The 20,926-nt window shown below is 43.6% G+C and overlaps 1 protein-coding gene across 1 annotated transcript; it reads left to right on the top strand.

Annotated features, from left to right (window-relative positions):
• The first annotated feature begins 426 nt into the window (after positions 1 to 426).
• On the top strand, positions 427 to 18,944 carry LOC144458891 (uncharacterized). The gene is made up of 14 exons (XM_078162699.1): positions 427 to 591; positions 2,857 to 3,047; positions 3,145 to 3,309; positions 8,205 to 8,343; positions 8,461 to 8,850; positions 9,328 to 9,955; positions 10,034 to 10,178; positions 10,328 to 10,471; positions 10,705 to 10,763; positions 12,864 to 13,051; positions 14,729 to 15,120; positions 15,203 to 15,299; positions 16,611 to 16,791; positions 18,451 to 18,944. Exons 1-14 carry the CDS (start codon positions 463 to 465, stop codon positions 18,585 to 18,587), a joined length of 2,985 nt encoding a protein of 994 aa, XP_078018825.1. The 5' UTR covers positions 427 to 462; the 3' UTR covers positions 18,588 to 18,944.
• Positions 18,945 to 20,926: the final 1,982 nt, after the last annotated feature.

Genomic DNA, 20,926 nt, shown 5'->3' with positions numbered 1-20,926 from the left:
ACACCACCACACAGAAAGGCTAAGAAGTCCGACTACTTATCAGTTCATCAATTTCAAATTTCATCAAACTTTTTTTTGGAAGGTTGCAAAATAGGAACAATGACACAAAGATGGGTGAGGTTAAGGAACTGACATGACAACGTGTTCACTTTACTGATGATGTGTCCACCACAACGATGCTTTCACCAGTCACTGCGGGGATCACGGGCCAATCAGTATTTTTCCTCCTCATAATAAGTAAGTATTCATTACACTCAATGTTTCTCCATACGACCCGTCAAACAGGCCACTCGTCACATCCTGATGAGAAGTGGTGTAATTTAATAAGCACATGTCTGTCTTCTCGTTGGCGTGTCATCGCAGTAACTTTACTCCCCAAACCTTATTTCCTTGTCATAAAGTATATAAGAATTATAGTTTATCATCAGTGAGCAGACAGGAGGAGGCAGCACCTAAAGGACCATGGCCTCTCTCACGCTGTGGCTGCTGGTTCTGGTCTCAAGCGCGTCCGCATGGCGTCATTATTACGATTTCTACGGTGGATCAGTGACCTTCACACCAAAGGGCCAGAATTCAGACGGGACATATGCGGTAAGCTGAGCTGAAGAGGCAGGTAGAGCTTCAACAGTTAGTCAATAAATTGATTGAAAGATAATTGAAAGAAAATACATTGCAGATTATTTTGATACTTGATTGTTCCACTCATTTTGGAAGCAAATGTGTCAAATATTTTCTGGTTCCAGCTTCTTAAATGTGATTTGCTGCTTTTCTTTGTCATTTATGATAGAAAACGAACAACTTTGGGTTTTGGACTGTTGGTTGGATAAAAGAAGCAATTTGAAGATGTCACTTTGGGCTCTGGAAAATTGTAATGAGCATTTCTTACAATTTTGTTTACATTTTATAGACTGAACAATTAGTCGATTAATTGTGAAAATAATCGTCAGATTATTAGATAATGAAAATAATTAATTGCAGCCCCAGTGGCAGGTGAAGTCATGTGTTTTTTCAGGTAAAAGTCATGATTTTGATGACAACTTTATGTGCAGCATATTTTATACACTAAGGTAAAATAATAACAGGAAAAACTGTAATTACAATGTGAGGTTTTTAAGTCAAATATTTACATTTTTAATACAGATTTAAAGCCTAAAGCTGCATATCCACCAAACCCTTTCAGTCCAGCACCTGTGGAACCAGCAGTAAGCCTTCAGACACGGTACCTAGACCCTCGGTGTGTTCAGACAGTCCTCTTAAATGTGGGCGGGGTTGTTGTCACTCACTGCTCCGTCCAGCACTCGCTGTATTTCCTCATCAGCGGTGACACAGATGGAAGTCTGCACCTGGTTTATCGTCCACAGAACGAGGCTGCACGCCCACATTTTCACAACAAAATAGAACAGGCTGCAGTGAGAGTCTCTCTCCATGGGATATTTAAAAATAGCAGCTTTGTGCATTTAGTCCTTCTCAGGCAAGCTCAGGGGTTTAGTGTTGCTGTAGCCCACAGGAAGTGAGGATTAGAATATATGACCTTCACATAATCCGCTCCAAATTAATCTATATTTTTAAAGTCATCACTAAAAGTGTCTGTCATCCAAGAGAGACAATAAAAACTAATGGAGCACCCTGAAATAACTTCAGCTCAGAGCATAAGAGTGCCCCACATCATCTCTGCTTTTTCCCCATTGTCCAATGGGATGATTTGAGAGGCGGGGCTTCTGTGGTGGTCATGACAACAAGTGTACAGTTGGTAAACAATGGAGGAGAACTAGAACTAAGAGCTATACGACTTTACAAAGCACAGTTAGCACCATCTCAATAGAAAACAGCAGATAAGTGCAGTACTGTAAACGTCCATGATGGAGGAGAAGCTCCTGGACCAACTGGTGGTACTCCCCATGATCCAGCCTCTTTTTTAGGGTCTCATGTACCCACACAGATCTCTGTTTATCTGCTGACAGCCTCTCACCCTCAACCAGAGCTACAGACAGCACCCTCTGCCTCAACATGGCAGCAACTACACACTGATCACTGCAGGATACATACAATAAAATAAAGGATAGACTGATTACACAGGAAGGTTAGGGTCAGAAGGTGATGGGGGTGGTTGCCTGGCAACAATAAAAAGGTGCAGCAAGTGTTTTTTACTGGTAGCATTCAATAAAAAAAGGCAGTGTTTCACATCCTGCAAAATGCTTTCTGTGCGATCAGGGCCTTAGCATTGTTAGCTCTGTTAGCACCACTAGCTGCGCTGACGGTGCTAACAGAGCTAACAATGTCATTAACAATGCTGAAAGGGGTTTGCGGCTCAAAATTGAGTTGCTTACCCACAGGGGTGACCTGGGAAGGAGGGTGGGCACAACTGGGTGGTGTTATTTGCAGTAAAGTTAATCGCAGAATCATCGGCCCTGCTAGTTAGCTCCCATCTGACCCTGTTGGCGCACAGTGCAGAGCAGCTGGCTAATCAGTGGAGACCGAAGGTTGGGCAGAGGGGACTGTGTTTCTGCAAGTCAGATCCAGACGTGCAGCGCAGTAAACTGAAGAGTAGCTGGTCAAAAATATTCTCAGCTGTTAAGCAGTTTGACGGTGAACCGTTGACATCCCGAGCCAGTACTAAAGAGATACTCTGACCTTTGGGAAAATATGCATTTTTACTCTGTTACAGATTGTAACATGACAAACAAGATCTGTATCAATTTCTTCTGCAGTTTAAAATGGCTGCCATAGCTCCATCAACTGGAAACGACAACAACGACAAGTTGAAGAGCTCCATGATGCATCAGGACTGTAAATAGAGATGAATGTACTCTGATTTTAATTAAGTATACAGGTGTTTTCTGTGTGACTTGTGTACAGGTGGAGCTTCGCAACAAACAGACCAATTATTACTGCACCCAGAATAACTTCAGATGTCACAGTGGGAACTGTGGTATTCAAACCCACAGCAGCATTACCACCATTTCTCAAAACTCCTACGGCTACACCTGGTGCCATCGTGAGGTAGTGACGCAGCGGAATATCTACGGTAACCAGCCCTTTGAGATTCGGTGAGATATAAATGTCACACACACACACACACACACACACACATTAGAATTAGTTTTGTGTAGCGCTAACATCACCTTCAAAATGTTTTTCCAACAGGTACCCCACCAGCGTTGGTTGGTACTACGGTCAGGGATACTGGATTTCAAACACTTATTCTGCACGAGCTCGTTGGAGTATGGTGGCTCATTTTGACCTGGGAACCCGATCTGATACTGGTGAATCTAACAGATCCCCCACCATAACCAGTACTCCTCCTCTCCGGTAAGGACCAATGACGTGCATCTGTCTTCTGAGCTGTTTTCAAAGTGACACCTTAAATCTGAGTTTTGCTACTCACAGTGTCCCTCCAAGCAGAGATGTGCCATGTCACCTCCATCACAATAATACCAGTAGAGTTTTGGTGGTGTGGTGGTTAGTATTGTTGCCTCACAGCAACAGGGTTCAAACCCAGGGTGGGGGAGCACACAGAGATCAAGTATTACATATAAGATGAATGACTAATGAAAGTAAAACACCCTGAGGAGGACAGTGTCATATCAGTGAATCCAGTCATTACACGGCTAATGTATTGATAAAAAACAAAAAAACAATTAAGTTATCAAGTTGAAGAACAAAGGTTAACAAGTGATCAGTAAATGTGATGTAAAACCACACACACAAAAAGAATCTTGATGTTTGTAAAAGAAGTCTTGCTTCTGTGTCATTTGTTCAGTTTTGTCTTTCATTTTTGTTCATCTGTGTCGGCTTGAACCTCGCAGGCATCCTCGTTCCCAAGATGCAACAGGAACACACAGGCTGTGTCTCTAATCACTCACTGTATAGCAGGGTGGACGTAGTTTTAAATTCTTGCTGGTACTATTACCAAAACCTTCACTGCTTCATATCGTTCAGCTCTCCTCACTTCATGCGTTTTTAAAAAGCCAAGTCAAAAACCAAACAAACAAATAAAAGCATGTCAATATTTTACTGTACCTGTACAGAGTAGAAAGAAGTTAGAAACACTTCACAATGTGTAGAGTAAAATATTTGTTTTTGTTAAAACATTTGTATTATCTATTTTTCGTTGTAAAAAACATTGATCAACATCTGCCACAAACTCAATAAACTATTTAAATATTTACTATTTAAATCAGCTGACAGCGTTTGAGCCAACCACAAGAACGTGTGGAGTTTTGTTGGTTTCATTTATTGTTTGTCCTGTCCTGGTGCAAACAGCGTTTTTTGACGTCCATGGTCCAGTTGTGGAAAAATCAAACGTCCCAGTACAATAAATCAAACGCAACCCAACCACTGGGTTTCAGAAGTAGACGCGCATGCGCAGTCACGTACTGCTGAGAGTGAAATCCCTGATCGTTAGCTCACACACTGCTTGTTCACGCTGTTCTCAGTGTTGTCAAAAAAAAGTTCCGCCCTGGTGTGCAAACTTCCATAAGAACCCATGAAATCAACTTTTATATTTTTCCGCGAGAATAATCCGCGCGGATATTCGCCCTCAGTGTGAATGGACTTTAACATGGAACATATCTGCTTATTATGCTACTGATTTTAATTGGGATATTTTTTGATGAACTGAATGACATTTAACGGAACGTTGCACGTCTCGAAGGCTGGGCTCATAGGAGACCACCAGACTCTCTCCCAGGGGGGCAGCAGGGGGAGAGAGGGAGATGTCAATTAATAAACAGACAAAGTGGTGTTTAAAACTGCATATATTGCTAGCAGATCTATTTTCTGGCCTAAAGTACGGACGTGACTGGTTCTGAATGTGGACTTTAGCAGGCAGCTGCTCTCTCCTCTTCCTGGTACTGCGCACCGGCTTACTTTCACCCCTGCTGTATAGTGAGGTCACCATTTTATAGTGATGTACAATGTGTAGTGGGAATTATTATACCCCATCTCGTAGACTCCCACAATGTACCTTCTAAAGTAGTATACATCCATCCATCCATCCATCCATCCATCATCCATCCATCCATCCATCATCCATCCATCCATCCATCCATCCATCCATCCCTCATCCATCCATCCATCCATCATCCATCCATCCATCATCCATCCATCCATCATCCATCCATCCATCCATCCATCCATCCATCCATCCATCCATCCATCCATCCATCCATCTGCTTAACCAGGGCCAGGTCTCGGGGGCAGCAGGCCAAGCAAAGTACCCCAGACGTCCCTCTCCCCAGCAACACTTGCCAGTTCCTCCTGGAGGATCCTGAGGTGTTTCCAGATCAAATCAAATCAAATCAAACTTTATTTATATGGCACTTTTCATACATTAAAATAGAACACAAAGGACACAAAGTGCTTCACAAAATAAAAACATACAACAAAAATACTACATATATTGAAAAACCGCCCCTCCCACCCCCACATATAAACACACACACACACACACACACACAGGTCAATATAGTAACATGGCTGGGCACTGAGGAACCAGGTGAGGAAATAACCACCTATGGGGAGCTCATCCACACTGAGAGCTGTCACAGCCTACGGCCACACACTGGAGCTAAGAACTAAAAGACTAAAAGGCAATAGGAGAGGTTAAAACAAGTATGAGATAAAATAATGATAAAATGAATAAAATTTAAGGATTTAGAAAAATTAAAGGGCCAGTGTGTAATATTTGGCATGGTTTATTGTCAAACTGAATCTGAATCTGAATATTCTACCCATTAATATGTTTATATAAGTGTATAATCGCTATAAAATAAAATTCGTTTGGTTTTCGTAGCCTTATAATTATGCTTTTATATATATATATATATATATATATATATATATATATATCAAGGGCCTTGCTTTAGAGAGGTCGCCATCTTGCGCCACCATGTATGTACAGCAGCCCGAGCGGACAATCCAGCCAGCCAGAGAACGCGTTTCGTGTGTATAAATGAACCAACGAAGACAGCGGAAGGAAGGAAGAAGGAGGAGGAAACAGCAGAGAGTGTTAGTAGTTCGTCGATAGAGAGTAGTGAAAAGTTTTTTTAGTTATAAAGTTTGTGAATGGACCACACTTACCACGCAACAGGAGAGAATGAACCCGAACCGTCATCTGCGAGGAAAAGAAGACGCAACTTCACTCCTTGTGATGCACTCTCTGCAGCGCTTTTCCTCCTGATGATATATCTCCCCAACAATGGCAGCAGTAGCACTGAATCCCATTCTGTGCATTCAGCCTCTCTTCTCTTCTTTCTCTTCTGCTGAGCGGGTGAGAAGAGAGGCTGAATCCCATTCTGTGCATTCAGCCTCTCTTCTCACCCGCTCAGCATCTAACACATGGAGTTCCTCATCTGTGTGCTCCGGCTCAAACAGGTATGGCTCTGGGTCTGTGTCCGCTACAAGAAACTCTTCAAAATCGCGTTCAAAGTCGTCCATTGCAGCTACTATAGTCCGGAGATATTGCTAGGCTAAATAAACAGCTGAGCGCTGTTTACAGGCTACGCTGTCAGTCAGTGTGCGGGCTGGAGATTGGTGGAGCAGAGAGGGGAGGGGGGTCCCCACTCGGAATGGAAAACGAGTATGTGTGTATGAAGTGTGTCTGTTACGCTAGAAGAGTCAGAGTTTGGGACGGAGTCTTTTACCCCCTGGAGTGTTACTGGAGTTTTTGGAGTGCTCAAATAAACGGGCCTTTTTCTCGAACGCTCCTCTGGTCTCCTGCTCGTGAGGGATTCATTACAATATCGTAACATGGTTTAGATTTCTAAATAAACATTCACCTCATTGCTAGATAGACCTACTCCTGAAAAACTCGTGCGCAAGGCTTTTTGTCCCTACGAGGCCGCCGTCATTTACCCGACGGGAGGGGTGAGCGAGTGAGCCCTGCAATCTAGAATTTGACCACTGATGTCACTGTTTTCAACCCATTTTACACACTGGCCCTTTAAAGATTTAAAGATTAAAAAATGAAGATTTAGAAATTTAAAAATAATATAATGCATAAAGATTTAAAAATAAAAAATTTAAAGGCATTACAGATTAAAATAACATATAATAGAGTTAAAAGTCAAACTAAAAAGGTGAGTCTTGAGCCTTCTTTTAAAAACATCAACAGTCTCTGCAGTCCTGATGCTCTCCGGCAGGCTGTTCCATAAGTGAGGACCATAATGGCTGAATGCAGCCTCCCCGTGGGTTTATTTTGTTGTAACTCTTGGAATGATTAAAAGGCTGGTGCCGGAGGACCTCAGGATCCACGAGGGTTGATATGATAAAAGCAGGTCAGATAAATAAGATGGCCCAAGACCGTTAAGACATTTAAAAACAAATAAAAGAACCTTAAAATCCACCCTGAAACACACAGGGAGCCAATGCAGCCATTTTAAAACCGGTGAGATATAGATAGATGAGATATATAATCCCTCCAGTGTGTTCTGGGTCTGCCCCGGGGCCTCCTACCAGTGGGACGTGTCTGTAACACCTCTAACAGGAGGTGTGCAGGTGGATCTTATCAGATGTTGAACCACCTCAACTGAGGTGGTGGCGATTCTCCCAGAATATATGCCACCACCTTAACATGGTGGAGGGGTTTGCGTGTCCCTGTGGTCCTGGGAGCTGCGTTGTCCAGGGTTAATAACTCCATGCAGGGCCTCCCAAGGCAAAGTGGTCTCAGGAGAGGGGCCAGACTAAGATCGGTTCAAGAAGACCTTGATGAGCCAGACCTGGGCTGGGGTGGTAGTCGGAGTATTTGTTATGGGTGATTCACCAGCTGACGTTGATATGACATGTTTTAATTGTGTGACAGCGATGTTGAATTAATGGCGCAGAGAAAATGATCTGAGTCGAGGCTGAAAGTGTTTTTCCATGTCACAGATGAGCTCACTGTTCAGTCCTCTACATACAGCTCCCTAGATAGTGAGTAGTGATGTATCAGTCATATCATCGTGCTCGTACACAGAGGTGTCCTGTCCACAGTTTTACAGACGTCCCTTTCACAGTTCTGGGCAGAGGGGAAAATTCTTTTTGGGCTGCAGGGGATTTTTTTTTGATGCAATACCAAGTGACCACTGGGAAAAAATGGAAGCAAGGCTGAGCGGTCATGCTGCGTCCAGTTCTGTTATACATCCATGTATGTTTGATGCACACAATGATATAACTGCATTCCAAAATGTTCTGTAGTTATGCCTGATTCAGCTTCTTCCTCACAGGATAACCCAGAACTGTGCGAGGAGATACAGACTGCCGGTGTTTGATCATGATGGCGACCAGGTCAGGTGCAGGTTTGGAACTTCTGCGGCATCTGAGTGTAGTTTGTGCTACCAACCTGACGGTTTCTCCTTAGACCAGGTGAGAAATCTGCTGTAAACAAGCATCAGTGAGAGCGTCACATGAGCTGACGAAGGTAAAGCTGACTCTGTTTGGGTGTGTGTGTGTCAGAGATAATGGTCCTTATTTTGTCTCCAGGACTCCTGCACCCTGTCATATTCTTACACTCGTCACACTGGAACCAGTTCGTTTGAACTCATAGTGGAGGACTTCCCCCAAAACCACATCACTGTCTCCTACTCAGACGGATCCTACACATCCAAAAGTCCCTTTGTAGGACGGCGCAGACGTGATGTCACAACCAGCACGACTCTGCCCTCGCTGCCTTCGAGCGGCACGTCAACTGTAACAACAACCACAGCGACAACAACCAGAGCTGCAACAACAACTGATGAAACAACAACAGCTGCACCAACCACAGCTGCACCAACCACAGCTGCACCAACCACAGCTGCACCAACCACAGCTGCTCCAACTACAGCTGCACCAACCACAGCTGCTCCAACCACAACTGCTCCAACCACAGCTGCACCAACCACAGCTGCACCAACTACAGCTGCACCAACCACAGCTGCTCCAACCACAGCTGCACCAACCACAGCTGCACCAACCACAACTGCTCCAACCACAGCTGCACCAACCACAACTGCTCCAACTACAACTGCTCCAACCACAGCTGCACCAACCACAGCTGCTCCAACTACAGCTGCTCCAACCACAGCTGCACCAACTACAGCTGCTCCAACCACAGCTGCACCAACCACAGCTGCACCAACCACAACTGCTCCAACCACAGCTGCACCAACCACAACTGCTCCAACTACAACTGCTCCAACCACAGCTGCACCAACCACAGCTGCTCCAACTACAGCTGCTCCAACCACAGCTGCACCAACTACAGCTGCTCCAACCACAGCTGCACCAACCACAGCTGCTCCAACTACAGCTGCTCCAACCACAGCTGCACCAACTACAGCTGCTCCAACCACAGCTGCTCCAACCACAGCTGCACCAACCACAGCTGCACCAACCACAACTGCTCCAACCACAGCTGCACCAACCACAACTGCTCCAACTACAACTGCTCCAACCACAGCTGCACCAACCACAGCTGCTCCAACTACAGCTGCTCCAACCACAGCTGCACCAACTACAGCTGCTCCAACCACAGCTGCACCAACCACAGCTGCACCAACCACAGCTGCTCCAACTACAGCTGCTCCAACCACAGCTGCTCCAACCACAGCTGCACCAACCACAGCTGCACCAACCACAGCTGCTCCAACCACAGCTGCTCCAACCACAGCTGCACCAACTACAGCTGCTCCAACCACAGCTGCACCAACTACAGCTGCTCCAACCACAGCTGCACCAACCACAGCTGCACCAACCACAGCTGCTCCAACTACAGCTGCTCCAACCACAGCTGCACCAACCACAGCTGCACCAACCACAGCTGCACCAACCACAGCTGCACCAACAACAACAACAACGACATCAGCCACAGCTGCACCAACGACTACAACAACCACCACAGCCCAGCCTACAACCTCCGCCCTGAGGACCACCACCAGGCCCTTCCGTCCATCGATTGCTCCACTGAGCAAACTTCCTCTACAGTTTTCAGTTAATGGTTCGAGCAGGATTGATTATGTTTCACTAACTTTTTTCAGCGTGCATTCACAGTCTCCTCATTTTTTTCCTCCACCAGTTGAAACACACCACGCCCCTTCATGTCTCGATGGTGATTACTTCCCCATTTTTCTGGCACCAACTCCACGTCACGGAGTCAATCTGCCGGCATTTGTCAACCACACTCTTGAAATCCGAGTCAAAGCCACTGCAAAGTACACCAGGTGAGGAAGCTCCTGTCACAGCCTGATGTGTTTCTATCTACAGTGTGTTGTTACAGAGTGAAGACTGCTGTCCCATTAGTTTCAAAATGATTCTGTCTTTTGCTTTTAATGGAATAAAGTTCATGAAAACACTGGTGTTCCTCTTGTAGCATCTACGGCCTCATTGTCAGTGGACCTGCGGGCACCTCAAAGGAGCGAACCTCCACAGAAGAATTCACCATTAAATGGACTCCCACTGAAAATGAAGTGAATGATCATTTTTCCTTTTGCTTTTATTTTGAAGCGAGAGATCGGTGAGCTCACACATAAACTTTCCATCATTCATAAAACCACTTCATTTTCCCCTGATGTGCTTTTATTAAGTTCTTAGATTAAATATCAACATATGAGCTTTAAATAATCTGATACTGCGCTGTGTTGACCAATTTATTGTTGCTTTTGATAATTATTATATTCTTTATATCTAAGGAACCTTTTCTTCAGTTTGTCTGTAAAATTGGTCTTTGTTCTTTTCATTGTGTTTCAGACACTACAGAGTCTATCAGTCAGAGCTGCGCTGTGTGACGGCCGATGTTGGACACCATGGTTAGTGGAGTGTTTTCTATGAATATTCCTTATCGACCGACAGTCCTCATCAGGATCCATCAGTGGACCGGCAGTCCTCATCAGGGTCCATCAGTGGACCGGCAGTCCTCATCAGGGTCCATCAGTGGACCGACAGTCCTCATCAGGGTCCATCAGTGGACCGACAGTCCTCATCAGGGTCCATCAGTGGACTAGTCTCCTGCATGTTTCTGATATGAATGTAATGATTAAATGATATATTTTGGTGGTTTGAGTTGAAGGTGTGAGAAAGAATAGTATCAGTAACATTGTTAACACTGTGCTACATTACAGAGAAATACAAACCGTACTAATGAACCTTCATTAATATAGGCCTATATTTTATCTCCAAGTGCACGTCACACACTGAGCGAGCCGCCTGTTAATGACGCTGTGGGCTAATGGGCATGTAGCTACTTCCATGTTTCACATGATACGTCATGTTTGTAGTCGACCAATGAAGATGAGTTTACATATCACCTTGGGTTCGTCCTTCACCTTCTCAAAATGATCCCACACTTTGGATTTCCTGCCCGACATGTTATTAACTAGCCTGTGGAATAACCGCAGGTACCAGCCCTGGAGATTAGGGGCTGTACACATGCTGCGTCTTTAACCAGCAGCAAAAATGTGAGGTCAGGCTCTGGGAGCTACTCTCGTGCCTTTTTTTGTGCTAGCTTTCAAGAGCATGGTGGCAGGTTGCGTCTGAGGTTGCTAAGCAACCTTATCTACATATTCTCACTGCGACCTCCTCACATGTCCATGTTTGGTCATGGACTTTCCACATATAACCTCCATGGTACCCTGGGTGTAGGGCTGGGGCGACGCGTCATCGTCGTCGACTACATAAATACGTTGATGCGAATTATTTACGTGACAACGCCTGAGCGCAACACAGGCTCCGTGACTGTGTGCACAGTGCCATGCTGCGGGTTCGGGCCGGGCTAGGTTATAATTGTCTCACTCGGGTCGGAAAATGCAGCCACTCACCTGTGTGTGTGTGTGTGTGTGTGTGTGTGTGTGTGTGTGTGTGTGTGTTTGTGTGGCCATCGGGGCCGAACTCCGCCGTGCACGTTACAGAAGGCAAAGGAGCATTGTAAAGGTGCGACCATGTAGAGACAGAAATGACATAAGATAAATAACATAAGGCTGTTTAGTTTGTTTAATAAAAAGAGAAGGTATAGACCTGTTCTATAGGAAAGGGAACCTTAAATGACTTCTGTTGTAATCTGGTGCTATATAGAAAATACAATTATAATATAATTAAAATTAAATAATTATAATATAATGGTAGGGGAAACACTGATGTTTCAATAAATGTTAATGTTAAAATGTTCAAATGAAGTGTTTTGGTATTCATATTGTTTAAATTGCCTCATTAATCAAATAATGGAAAAATAATTGATAATTGAAAAGATAATCATTGAACTAATCAGAAAATGAATCGTTAGATTAGTCGATCAATCTAAAAAAAATTGTTCAAAAAATAATCATTTGGGACAGCTCTACCTGGGTGTGTTGGTTGTTGACGTTCTGGGACGCTGTGTCAACTTCAGCCTAGGAAATGTACAGTTTGCATACAGTCTCTTTCAAAATAAAAGCACTATGTCGATACAACACCGCAAATTAAATTTTTCTTTCCTCACACGTGGTTTAGCCGCGCTGTGTTTACAGTTTTATGGGATGCAAACACTGCTCTCTTGAGGTAAAACTCAGGGTCCGTTGGGGTCTTTTTTATTTCCTTCTGAGAAGGTTGTGGTGCAAGTGAAGGAAATATGAGTCTGATTAATTTCCTGTGACTCTTTGGCCCAAATATTCTCTGCAGTGTTTTGGGAAGGACATATGAACCAGTTTGTTCTGTGGATGTGATTGATTGTCAGGCACAATGTGATCAACTGTTGTAAAGCTACATCAGCTTCACGGCTTATAAAGCGAGTCTCACATCCATTAACTCCACCGCCCAGAGTGAACTAGAAACCAACAATCAGTGTTGTAATTAACCTTCATCTCAGACTGACCGAACACCAGCAGCTGACGTTCTGATGCTCCTGGTTGTTCTGAAGTTAATGTTGCATTTCTTAGATACCATCGTCCACTGCAACGAGACCTCAATAAAGGTGGAGGTGGAGAAGTCCTACCTCATCAGACGCAACGAGAGGAGCTTACACCTGAGGGACTTCAGTGACGCCGCCTGCAGCCTCAGAAGATACTCCAACAGAACCCACCTGGTCGCAATCATATCACTCAACACCTGTGGGACCACACTGGAGGTACAACATGCTCACCTGTAACACAAGATGAACTCAGTTTAATTCAATCAATTTTATTTATAAAGCCCAATATCACAAATCACAATTTGCCTCACAGGGCTTTACAGCATACGACATCCCTCTGTCCTTATGACCCTCACAGCTGATCAGGAAAAACTCCCCAAAAAACCCTTTAACGGGGAAAAAACGGTAGAAACCTCAGGAAGAGCAACTGAGGAGGGATCCCTCTTCCAGGACGGACAGACGTGCAATAGATGTCGTACAGAACAGATCAGCATAATAAATTAACAGTAATCTGTATGACACAATGAGACAGAGAGAGAGACAGAGAGAGAGAGAGAGAGAAGGAGAGACAAAGGGTTTACTTCTGATCAGCTGTTTTATTGTCACGACAGTCTCAGTTCATGGACTGAGTTTATATGCATGACATATTATTGATTTGATTCATTTACTAACAACCAAAATATCTGTATTTTTGACAGGTTAAAATTGTCATATATGAAAGAGTATAAATGGTCTTTAATTTGTATGTTCAGCATTCTTGTGTCCAAAAGTAAGTGCATATATAAGATAGCAAGTAAGTAAAAAAAAACTGCTTTAACATCATATTTGGTGCATGATTTTTGGGCCACTGTTATGAAAGAAAAATGATAATTAAGAAGAGAATTAAGTTATAAAAATAAAGTGACAATATCTTGTGAGAAAGTTCAAAGGTTTTCATTTGACAGCAAATATTTGCTAAAAGTTTGCCTCATGGAGTTTCAGGAAAAGATGTCACGTGTACAGAATCGACCACTAAAATCACTACTAACATGTAAACATATGTAAAGAATGATGCAACAGCCGGTGATTCTGGAGCTCAGGCCGGTGTGGACTGTTAAAAAAATGAAAACTGTAAAGGATCAGGTCCTTTGACTGCTGCTTTGAAAATAACCAGCAGGTTTTGTGACGATCACACGCTCATCAATTTACAATTAAATTGTAGTCTGGTCTATGCCTTCGCCCCTTATTGATTAATTGCAAATTAATTAATTGGGGACATGTTTCGACAATTTTATTAAAGATATCCTTTGAGTTTGGAGATGTTTGGACAAACTGTCATTAATTTATGGACAATTTTTGGATCTGGTTTATAGTCTTATTTGTGTTATACCACGGCCATTTTGGCATCTGTAGCGCCCCCTAGTATTTGATTTGAATGAAACTTTCAGGATATGTTTTGGGCACTTATGTGAACATTTGTCACGAGTTTCGTGATGATTGGCTCAATGGGTATGGAGTTAGGTCTGTTCATATGCTGAGCCACGCCCCCTTTGAATTTATTTGGTTGATATCTTTTAAACGCAGTGAGATATCAACAAGCTCTTGATCATTTTTGATAAGCTCGGTCCAAGAAAGATTCATAGAAAAACTGGTACAAATCAGATGTAGGGTTCATGAGGTGAAAAAACAATTAGAAATGGCGGAAAATCCAGTCAGGCGGACCTTAATGGACCCTTTTTTTGTAGAGCACATTGAATTTGACTTCTGTGTTGAATTTCAAGTCAGTCAGACTTGACACGTGAGCGGCATGTCCTTTACAAAATTGCTTTTTTGGGCCTTAATTATAACGCCCCCATCTGGCATCGTATTTCTTGAGCACCATTTGCACACAACTTCCAACTTTGTCACTTTCAGGAGGAAGGCGATAACCTCATCTTCAAGAACGAGATCACATCCGCCAACCCGAACGCAACGATCTCCAGGCAACACGACGTGGAGATCGCCTTTTTCTGCGCCTATCCAAAGCAGACCAACCTGACGCTGGGATTCACCCACAAGAACCCATATGCCTTCACAGAGAGGGGCTTTGGCGCTTTCACCTTCCAGTTTGAATTCTTCGAGAGCCAGCGCTTCAGACAAGTCGATGCCAACACTTACCCAGTGGAGGTGAACCTCAAACAGATGATGTTCATGCAGATCGAGGCGACCACCTCCATCCCCAACACAGAGCTGTTTGTGGAGTCCTGCAGGGCGACTCCGTACGACAACCCAAACTCTCGCATCAGCTTCACCATCATCCAAAATGGGTATGTGTGCACAATGACAACACATCCAGTTTGTCTTATATCAATTCCTTAAATAACTATGATAAATATTACCTGGTCACAGGTGTGTAAAGGACAACACAGTGCAGATTTACCCCGGCTCAAACCTTCAGTTCAGATTTGGAATGGAGGCTTTTGAATTCATTGGTGCTTATGCCGAGGTAAGGTCATGAAGTTTATAATGTTTCAGCCATGAGTTTTAATTATTACCTCATAATTAACACAGTGTGCATTTGTAATGTGGTGAAGTCCATTTCCATGGAAACAGTGAAGTGGAGCTCCAGTTCCAGCTGGACGAGGACATCTAACTGGCCTACTGTCCTTGTCCCAGTATACAAGCACGGGAGGGGAATCCATTTATTCAGCCAAGTATGTGCGACTCCTCTACGATAGGTGGAGATATGCCCCCTTTCAGCTTGTTAGTATTGGACCTTTTTCCTGTTGACCTATTACGTCACAGACCAAACAATGGACAAACAAGTTAGCTACGGTTAGCTAGCAGCTAACTGCTACCATGGTGGACAACTTTACAGCTCTGTACATTTGGTCCGTCCAAAAAGTCACGGCTCTGGATGTAGATTTCTCCATGTTGTTACCGGCTTCTTCTTCTCTTACACATTTAATGCTATTGGACTTCCGGGTCAAAGCCCGGGGCGGAAACTGTGGAGCATGCTCAGAGCGCCTCGGCCAGTTTGGGTCTGACTGACTGTATACATGCAGGAGTCACATGATCTGGGTGTGTTAAGACCTTTGCACACTGAGTCAGTTTTTTTCAGATGCATTTTTTTAATCCGTCATCTGAAACAAACTGTTGCACACAGACACCTTACAAACTGATTCTGATGCTTTTTATTGCTCTTTTCATTGTGAAAATTTACAACACATGACAAAATGTAAAGACACATTTCCTCCTCTGCCTCTCTCCACTGGAGTTCCCTATCTGACTGACATCACTTCCTCCCTGTCTTTCATTTGGCACCACAGCTGCATGAGGGGGCGGAGCTGTCCACACCCTCCTCTTCATCATCATCCACCTGAATATTACTATCTGACCTGCTGAAAGTGAGCTGAGTTATGAATTGATTCTGTGCGCCCCGCCTCATATTTTCTTCACTGATTCTTGGTCAAACATCTCTAAAGGCTCTGATGGATGTGAAAAATACAGGAAGTCGAACCTGTTCCAAAAATTTTAATGACAGACAAAAGTTTCGGACTGAGTGTGAGAACATGATTGACACAACATGAGGTCATATTTATTTTTAGACGCGCAACAATTTTGGATGAAACAAACACATTCAGTGTGCGAAGGCCTTTAGTTCCACTTTGAGAAATTCACTTTAGTACGATTTCAGTTGGACTAACATGATTCCTTGGATTTTAAAAGTCTGGTTTTAGTCAGGCTGACACAAGAAATCCATTTTCTCTCATGTCATGTAAACGCTCTGAGTGACTTTACCTCCATGTGTCTGCAGGTGTACATCACATGTTCGGTCATCCTGTGTGAGACTGGCGTTCCCGGCACCCGGTGCTCTCGGGGATGCATCAGATCCGACTCAGGGAGCCATCGCAGCAAAAGAGAAGCTGTGGGCCAGACTTCTAGACACTCCATTTCCCAGGGACCTTTGCACCTGGTGAAAACGTCTGACAGCCAAGGTGAGTGTGCTCATACACTCAGTATGTATGTTAGCACCCACTAACATCTGGCTTTTGTATTTAATGGCAAAGGTTACAGCCAGCAGTCACTCCAGGGACAAATGACTCTGCAGTAGTCACAGACATTTATCCCCTCCAGTTGGCAGTGATGATAATGTGACGCCTGGATGGATGCACTAATTTATGCCTCTGTTCAGGTGCGGTGCAATGATGCACCGCCACATATTCCATCCATCTGTGCCTGAGCAGTGCTTGAACATCGTTCCAAATTATTCAGCACCAAGGTTGAAAGAGAGACTGAATTCACTTCTGCTGTTTACTAACCCTGGTGGTTCGTGACACCGAACGTGACGCACCAGTCATCCATATCTGTTTACCTGAGACCGGGTCTCAGGGGCAGCAGGCTGAGCAAAGAACCCCAGACGTCCCTCTCCCCAGCAACACTTTCCAGCTCCTCCTGGAGGACCCTGAGGTGTTTCCAGGCCAGATGAGATCTATAATCCCTCCAGTGTGTTCTGGGTCTGCCCCGGGGCCTCCTACCAGTGGTACCGGTCTATCTCACGCTCCATTTTACCCTCACAGGTGAACGAAACCCACAGATACCTGAACTCCTTCGCTCAGGGCAGCAACTCTCTCCCAACCCATGACACACCAATGTGTTTAACAACACACATATACCTTAAAACTTCAGTCAGTAGCCCGGGCTGTTATTTGCTTGAATCAACAAACTCAACAGGCCTATATTTGGGACAGGCCTTTAATTCCTTTCACATAAAACTGTTGCTCAGCAAAGATCAGGAAATATGATCAAACTGTTTATTTAAACCAGTACGAATATTACTTGTATAAAAACTAGGCTTCAGATAAAAATGATTAATCATTTATTTGATGTAACTCCGACAGACGCAGCATAGCAGACAGAGAGTTGCGGCACTCAAAGATCATGGCCCCCGGCATACAGACACAACCCCACTTTATCCTGTTAAAACAATCCTCACAACTTGGATTCATTTTTTTATTAAAAACCTTTTTGATGCTTTTGATCTGAGGACCCTTACAGACTGAAGGAATATGAATAACGTACAGGGTAATCAGGCAATGGACACATATTCTGACTTTGTGACAGCTTTTGCCTCATGCTGGTAAATCTGAATGAATTTTTCTCTGGTGTTAATGGTTTCAGTAAAATAAACTGAATGATTAAATCGTGGAGAATCTAACTGAGCTAATGATGTGTAGCATCTCCATACTGACGAAAGCTTAAACATTAATATTCATATGCACGTCACGTTCTAAGCAGCTAACTAATGTTAGCTCAAGTGGGAAGCCAAAAAACTGGTTTAATACATCCAAATATGTGCTATAAAAAAATGAAGTGCTGAACAACCTAACAGCCAGCCTCCACGTTCCATGTGATAGACGACAAACCAGATGTCATTTTAGTGGAAGAGAGCAGGATGGTAAAATTAGGTGAGGCTAGCAGAGAGTGCCGACAGTGGTAAGAGGAGACAGCATTGCCATCTGGACCCCCAAACCCCCCATTTCATATGTGCCCGCCCAAATGTTTAGACCAGTCTTCACAGCTGGATACAGATGTGTGACTGGTCAGTATTTGAATCTCCGTTCAGTCTGACTCATTTCTTTGTGTTTTCCTTTCAGTGTCAGTCCCGAGTCTGAATCTGAGCGTGAACCTTGCGCTCTTTGCTGCCTGCCTCCTGGCGTGTGGAGGTGTGGTCTACCACTCGAGGAGGTCCAGAGCTAAATACCACCTGTTGCCGAGCGATGAAACGAACTGAGTCCGGGAACTGAATATCATCCAATCAAATCATTCAGGAGGCGGGAGAGCTCCACAGCTAAAATCTCATTCATCCTTTATGTCTTTTAGTATTTTAGACTTTCACATCTCAGACCTCCAACAGGTCTGTTTCCTTCATTTTGTTTGACCTGCGCCTGCTGCGATCATGAAGTACTCAGAGTGTGAATGAAGAAAGATTGCTTTTTATTGCAGTCACTGGACTGCAGGGTTTCAATGGGCACTAATCAGCATCAGCTAATCACCTTATTGATTAAATAAAAAGCAGGTCATGTCATGATGTGTGCTGTCCTCAGGAAAACATCACATGGATAGAATTAAAAGCTGATTGTGAACATTTCTTCTGTCTCATCTGCGTCATTAATGCATGGAGTTCCTATATGGTGATATACTGTATGTGCCCTGATGAAGACTGAGTTGAAACACACAGTGACACGCAGACAGTTTATTAAAGGCTCCTCAATATTTGCAAAGCAGCGTCCTTTCTGCTCTGTCAGAGGCTCACCAGAGTGGAACGTAATTCCATTTCACACCAGAGAACTAAACACTTGTAGATCTGTCAGTAACCAGTTAGAACAACAGTTTAGTGTTGATGTGTGTGTGTGTGTGTGTGTGTGTGTGTGTCTGTGTGGCTTTACAGGTTTGACAGGTGAAAGGACAGGGGAGAAGGAAAATTAAAAAAGAATAAATAGAAACAATAGCAATTATAATAATTATGATGAAGGGAAATTAAGTCTATTAAAACTAATCCTACATTTACTTAATAATAATAAAGTCAGTGGGAAGGTCCCCACGTCTGCTGGCAGCAAAGCAGCGCCGAGGCATCATTGGAAAACTCCAGAACAGGTCAGCAGGGAGAGTCCGGCAGGATCAACCAGGTTATTGTTGCATCCTAATATGAAGTATGGGTTAGAATTTTATATTGTTACAGCTGCAGTTTCAATATTGTCTTTGCTACGGATGATTTATTTGTGTTATTGCTCTTATTATTGCAAACAAGTTGTGTTTCTTTGTTTCCACTGCTCTGTCCAGCGTTGGGGCGCCCCCAGACCCCTAAAGGACGGAGCTGGCCCTATGTGGACTTGATCCCTTGAGAAAAACTGCTCCCCCACTTTTCTCCATGTTTTTGAAAGATATTGCACCAGTTTGCTCCACGTTCAAGGGTTTGAATACTTACGAAACAAGAAAAGTGATGTCACTCCAGGTTTCAAAGGGTTAAAAATGTTGCGCAATGTCCTTTTACGGTCTTTAGGTTGCATGTCCTGTTCTTGTTTTATTTCTTTGTCTTGTTGGTGTGTCTAAAGAAGCTTTGTAGCCTTGACAATGTTGGCACATCACAGATAGAGGTGACCTGTTTACTGTAAACCTGCAGGTGCAACAACAAGGAGTGGCAACGTGAAACTTTTTCCAGACTTAAACCAATAATACATTCCACAGACTGAGGTGACGACTAACAAAGCACCCCATGCTGGAGTCGGCTCAGCAGCAGCCCTGCCCATGACAGCTGTAACACAACAGATCACCAGTAATCAGAGTCCTGAGGGCCTTAACATGAAGCCAGCTCAACAGAGCCGGGCGCTCTTTACCTGAGCTGGCTCGACAAACCCTGCAGCCTCAGTCAGAGATAACATCAACTGTCTCTGCTAACTCAGACGTTCTACTCATACAACAACAAAATCAATTGTGTGCCGCCTACCTCTGCCCTCGAAGAATATTAAAAAGTATCACATTAAAAGGTGACACTGTGGCCTCAATAATAATAACAATAATAATAATGATAATAATGATAATAACTTTATTTGTGTGGCACAGTTCATACAGCAAGAGCTACTCAAAGTGCTTTACATGAGTAAAATGAGAAAATACACATAAAAAGCAGAATAAGAGAGTAAGATACAAGTGTACACACACACACACACACACACACATATATAACATCATTAATAAAAACAATAACTAGGCTATTAAAAAACAAATTAAAATGTAATAAAAATAAGATAATTTAAAAAAACACTTACAAAGCCAAAATCAATTTAATAAAAACAAAACTATAATAAAATGAAACTGAGGCATTAAAAAAAGAAAAAGAAAGCACATGAATATGTGATTGCCCTCCATCCCCACCCCACTGTGTTTCCAATTGGTTAGCAAATTCACAGCCAATTAAGGTCAACTGACACCGGCCAGAGAAGGAGAGGGACACACCCAGAGACACAGAGACAGAGCAAGAGAGAGTAAATTAGGAAATAATGGCATGACCCTTCATCGAGGATCCTGTTGATGAGGAGGCCCACATTGTGCAGAGGGCCTTCCAACCACCAC

Source organism: Epinephelus lanceolatus, chromosome 2 (assembly GCF_041903045.1).
Source record: "Epinephelus lanceolatus isolate andai-2023 chromosome 2, ASM4190304v1, whole genome shotgun sequence".
In the NCBI taxonomy this organism is placed as follows: domain Eukaryota; kingdom Metazoa; phylum Chordata; class Actinopteri; order Perciformes; family Serranidae; genus Epinephelus; species Epinephelus lanceolatus.
This window is presented reverse-complemented; position numbering and strand designations above follow the sequence as displayed.

Excerpts from the sequence above, each read along its gene's own strand:
- LOC144458891 (XM_078162699.1), top strand. The coding sequence starts at position 463 with ATGGCCTCTCTCACGCTGTGGCTGCTGGTTCTGGTCTCAAGCGCGTCC. Across the intron at positions 8,344-8,460 it reads ACGGTTTCTCCTTAGACCAG|GACTCCTGCACCCTGTCATA; the intron begins GTGAGAAATCTG and ends TTTTGTCTCCAG. Across the intron at positions 10,472-10,704 it reads TATTTTGAAGCGAGAGATCG|ACACTACAGAGTCTATCAGT; the intron begins GTGAGCTCACAC and ends ATTGTGTTTCAG.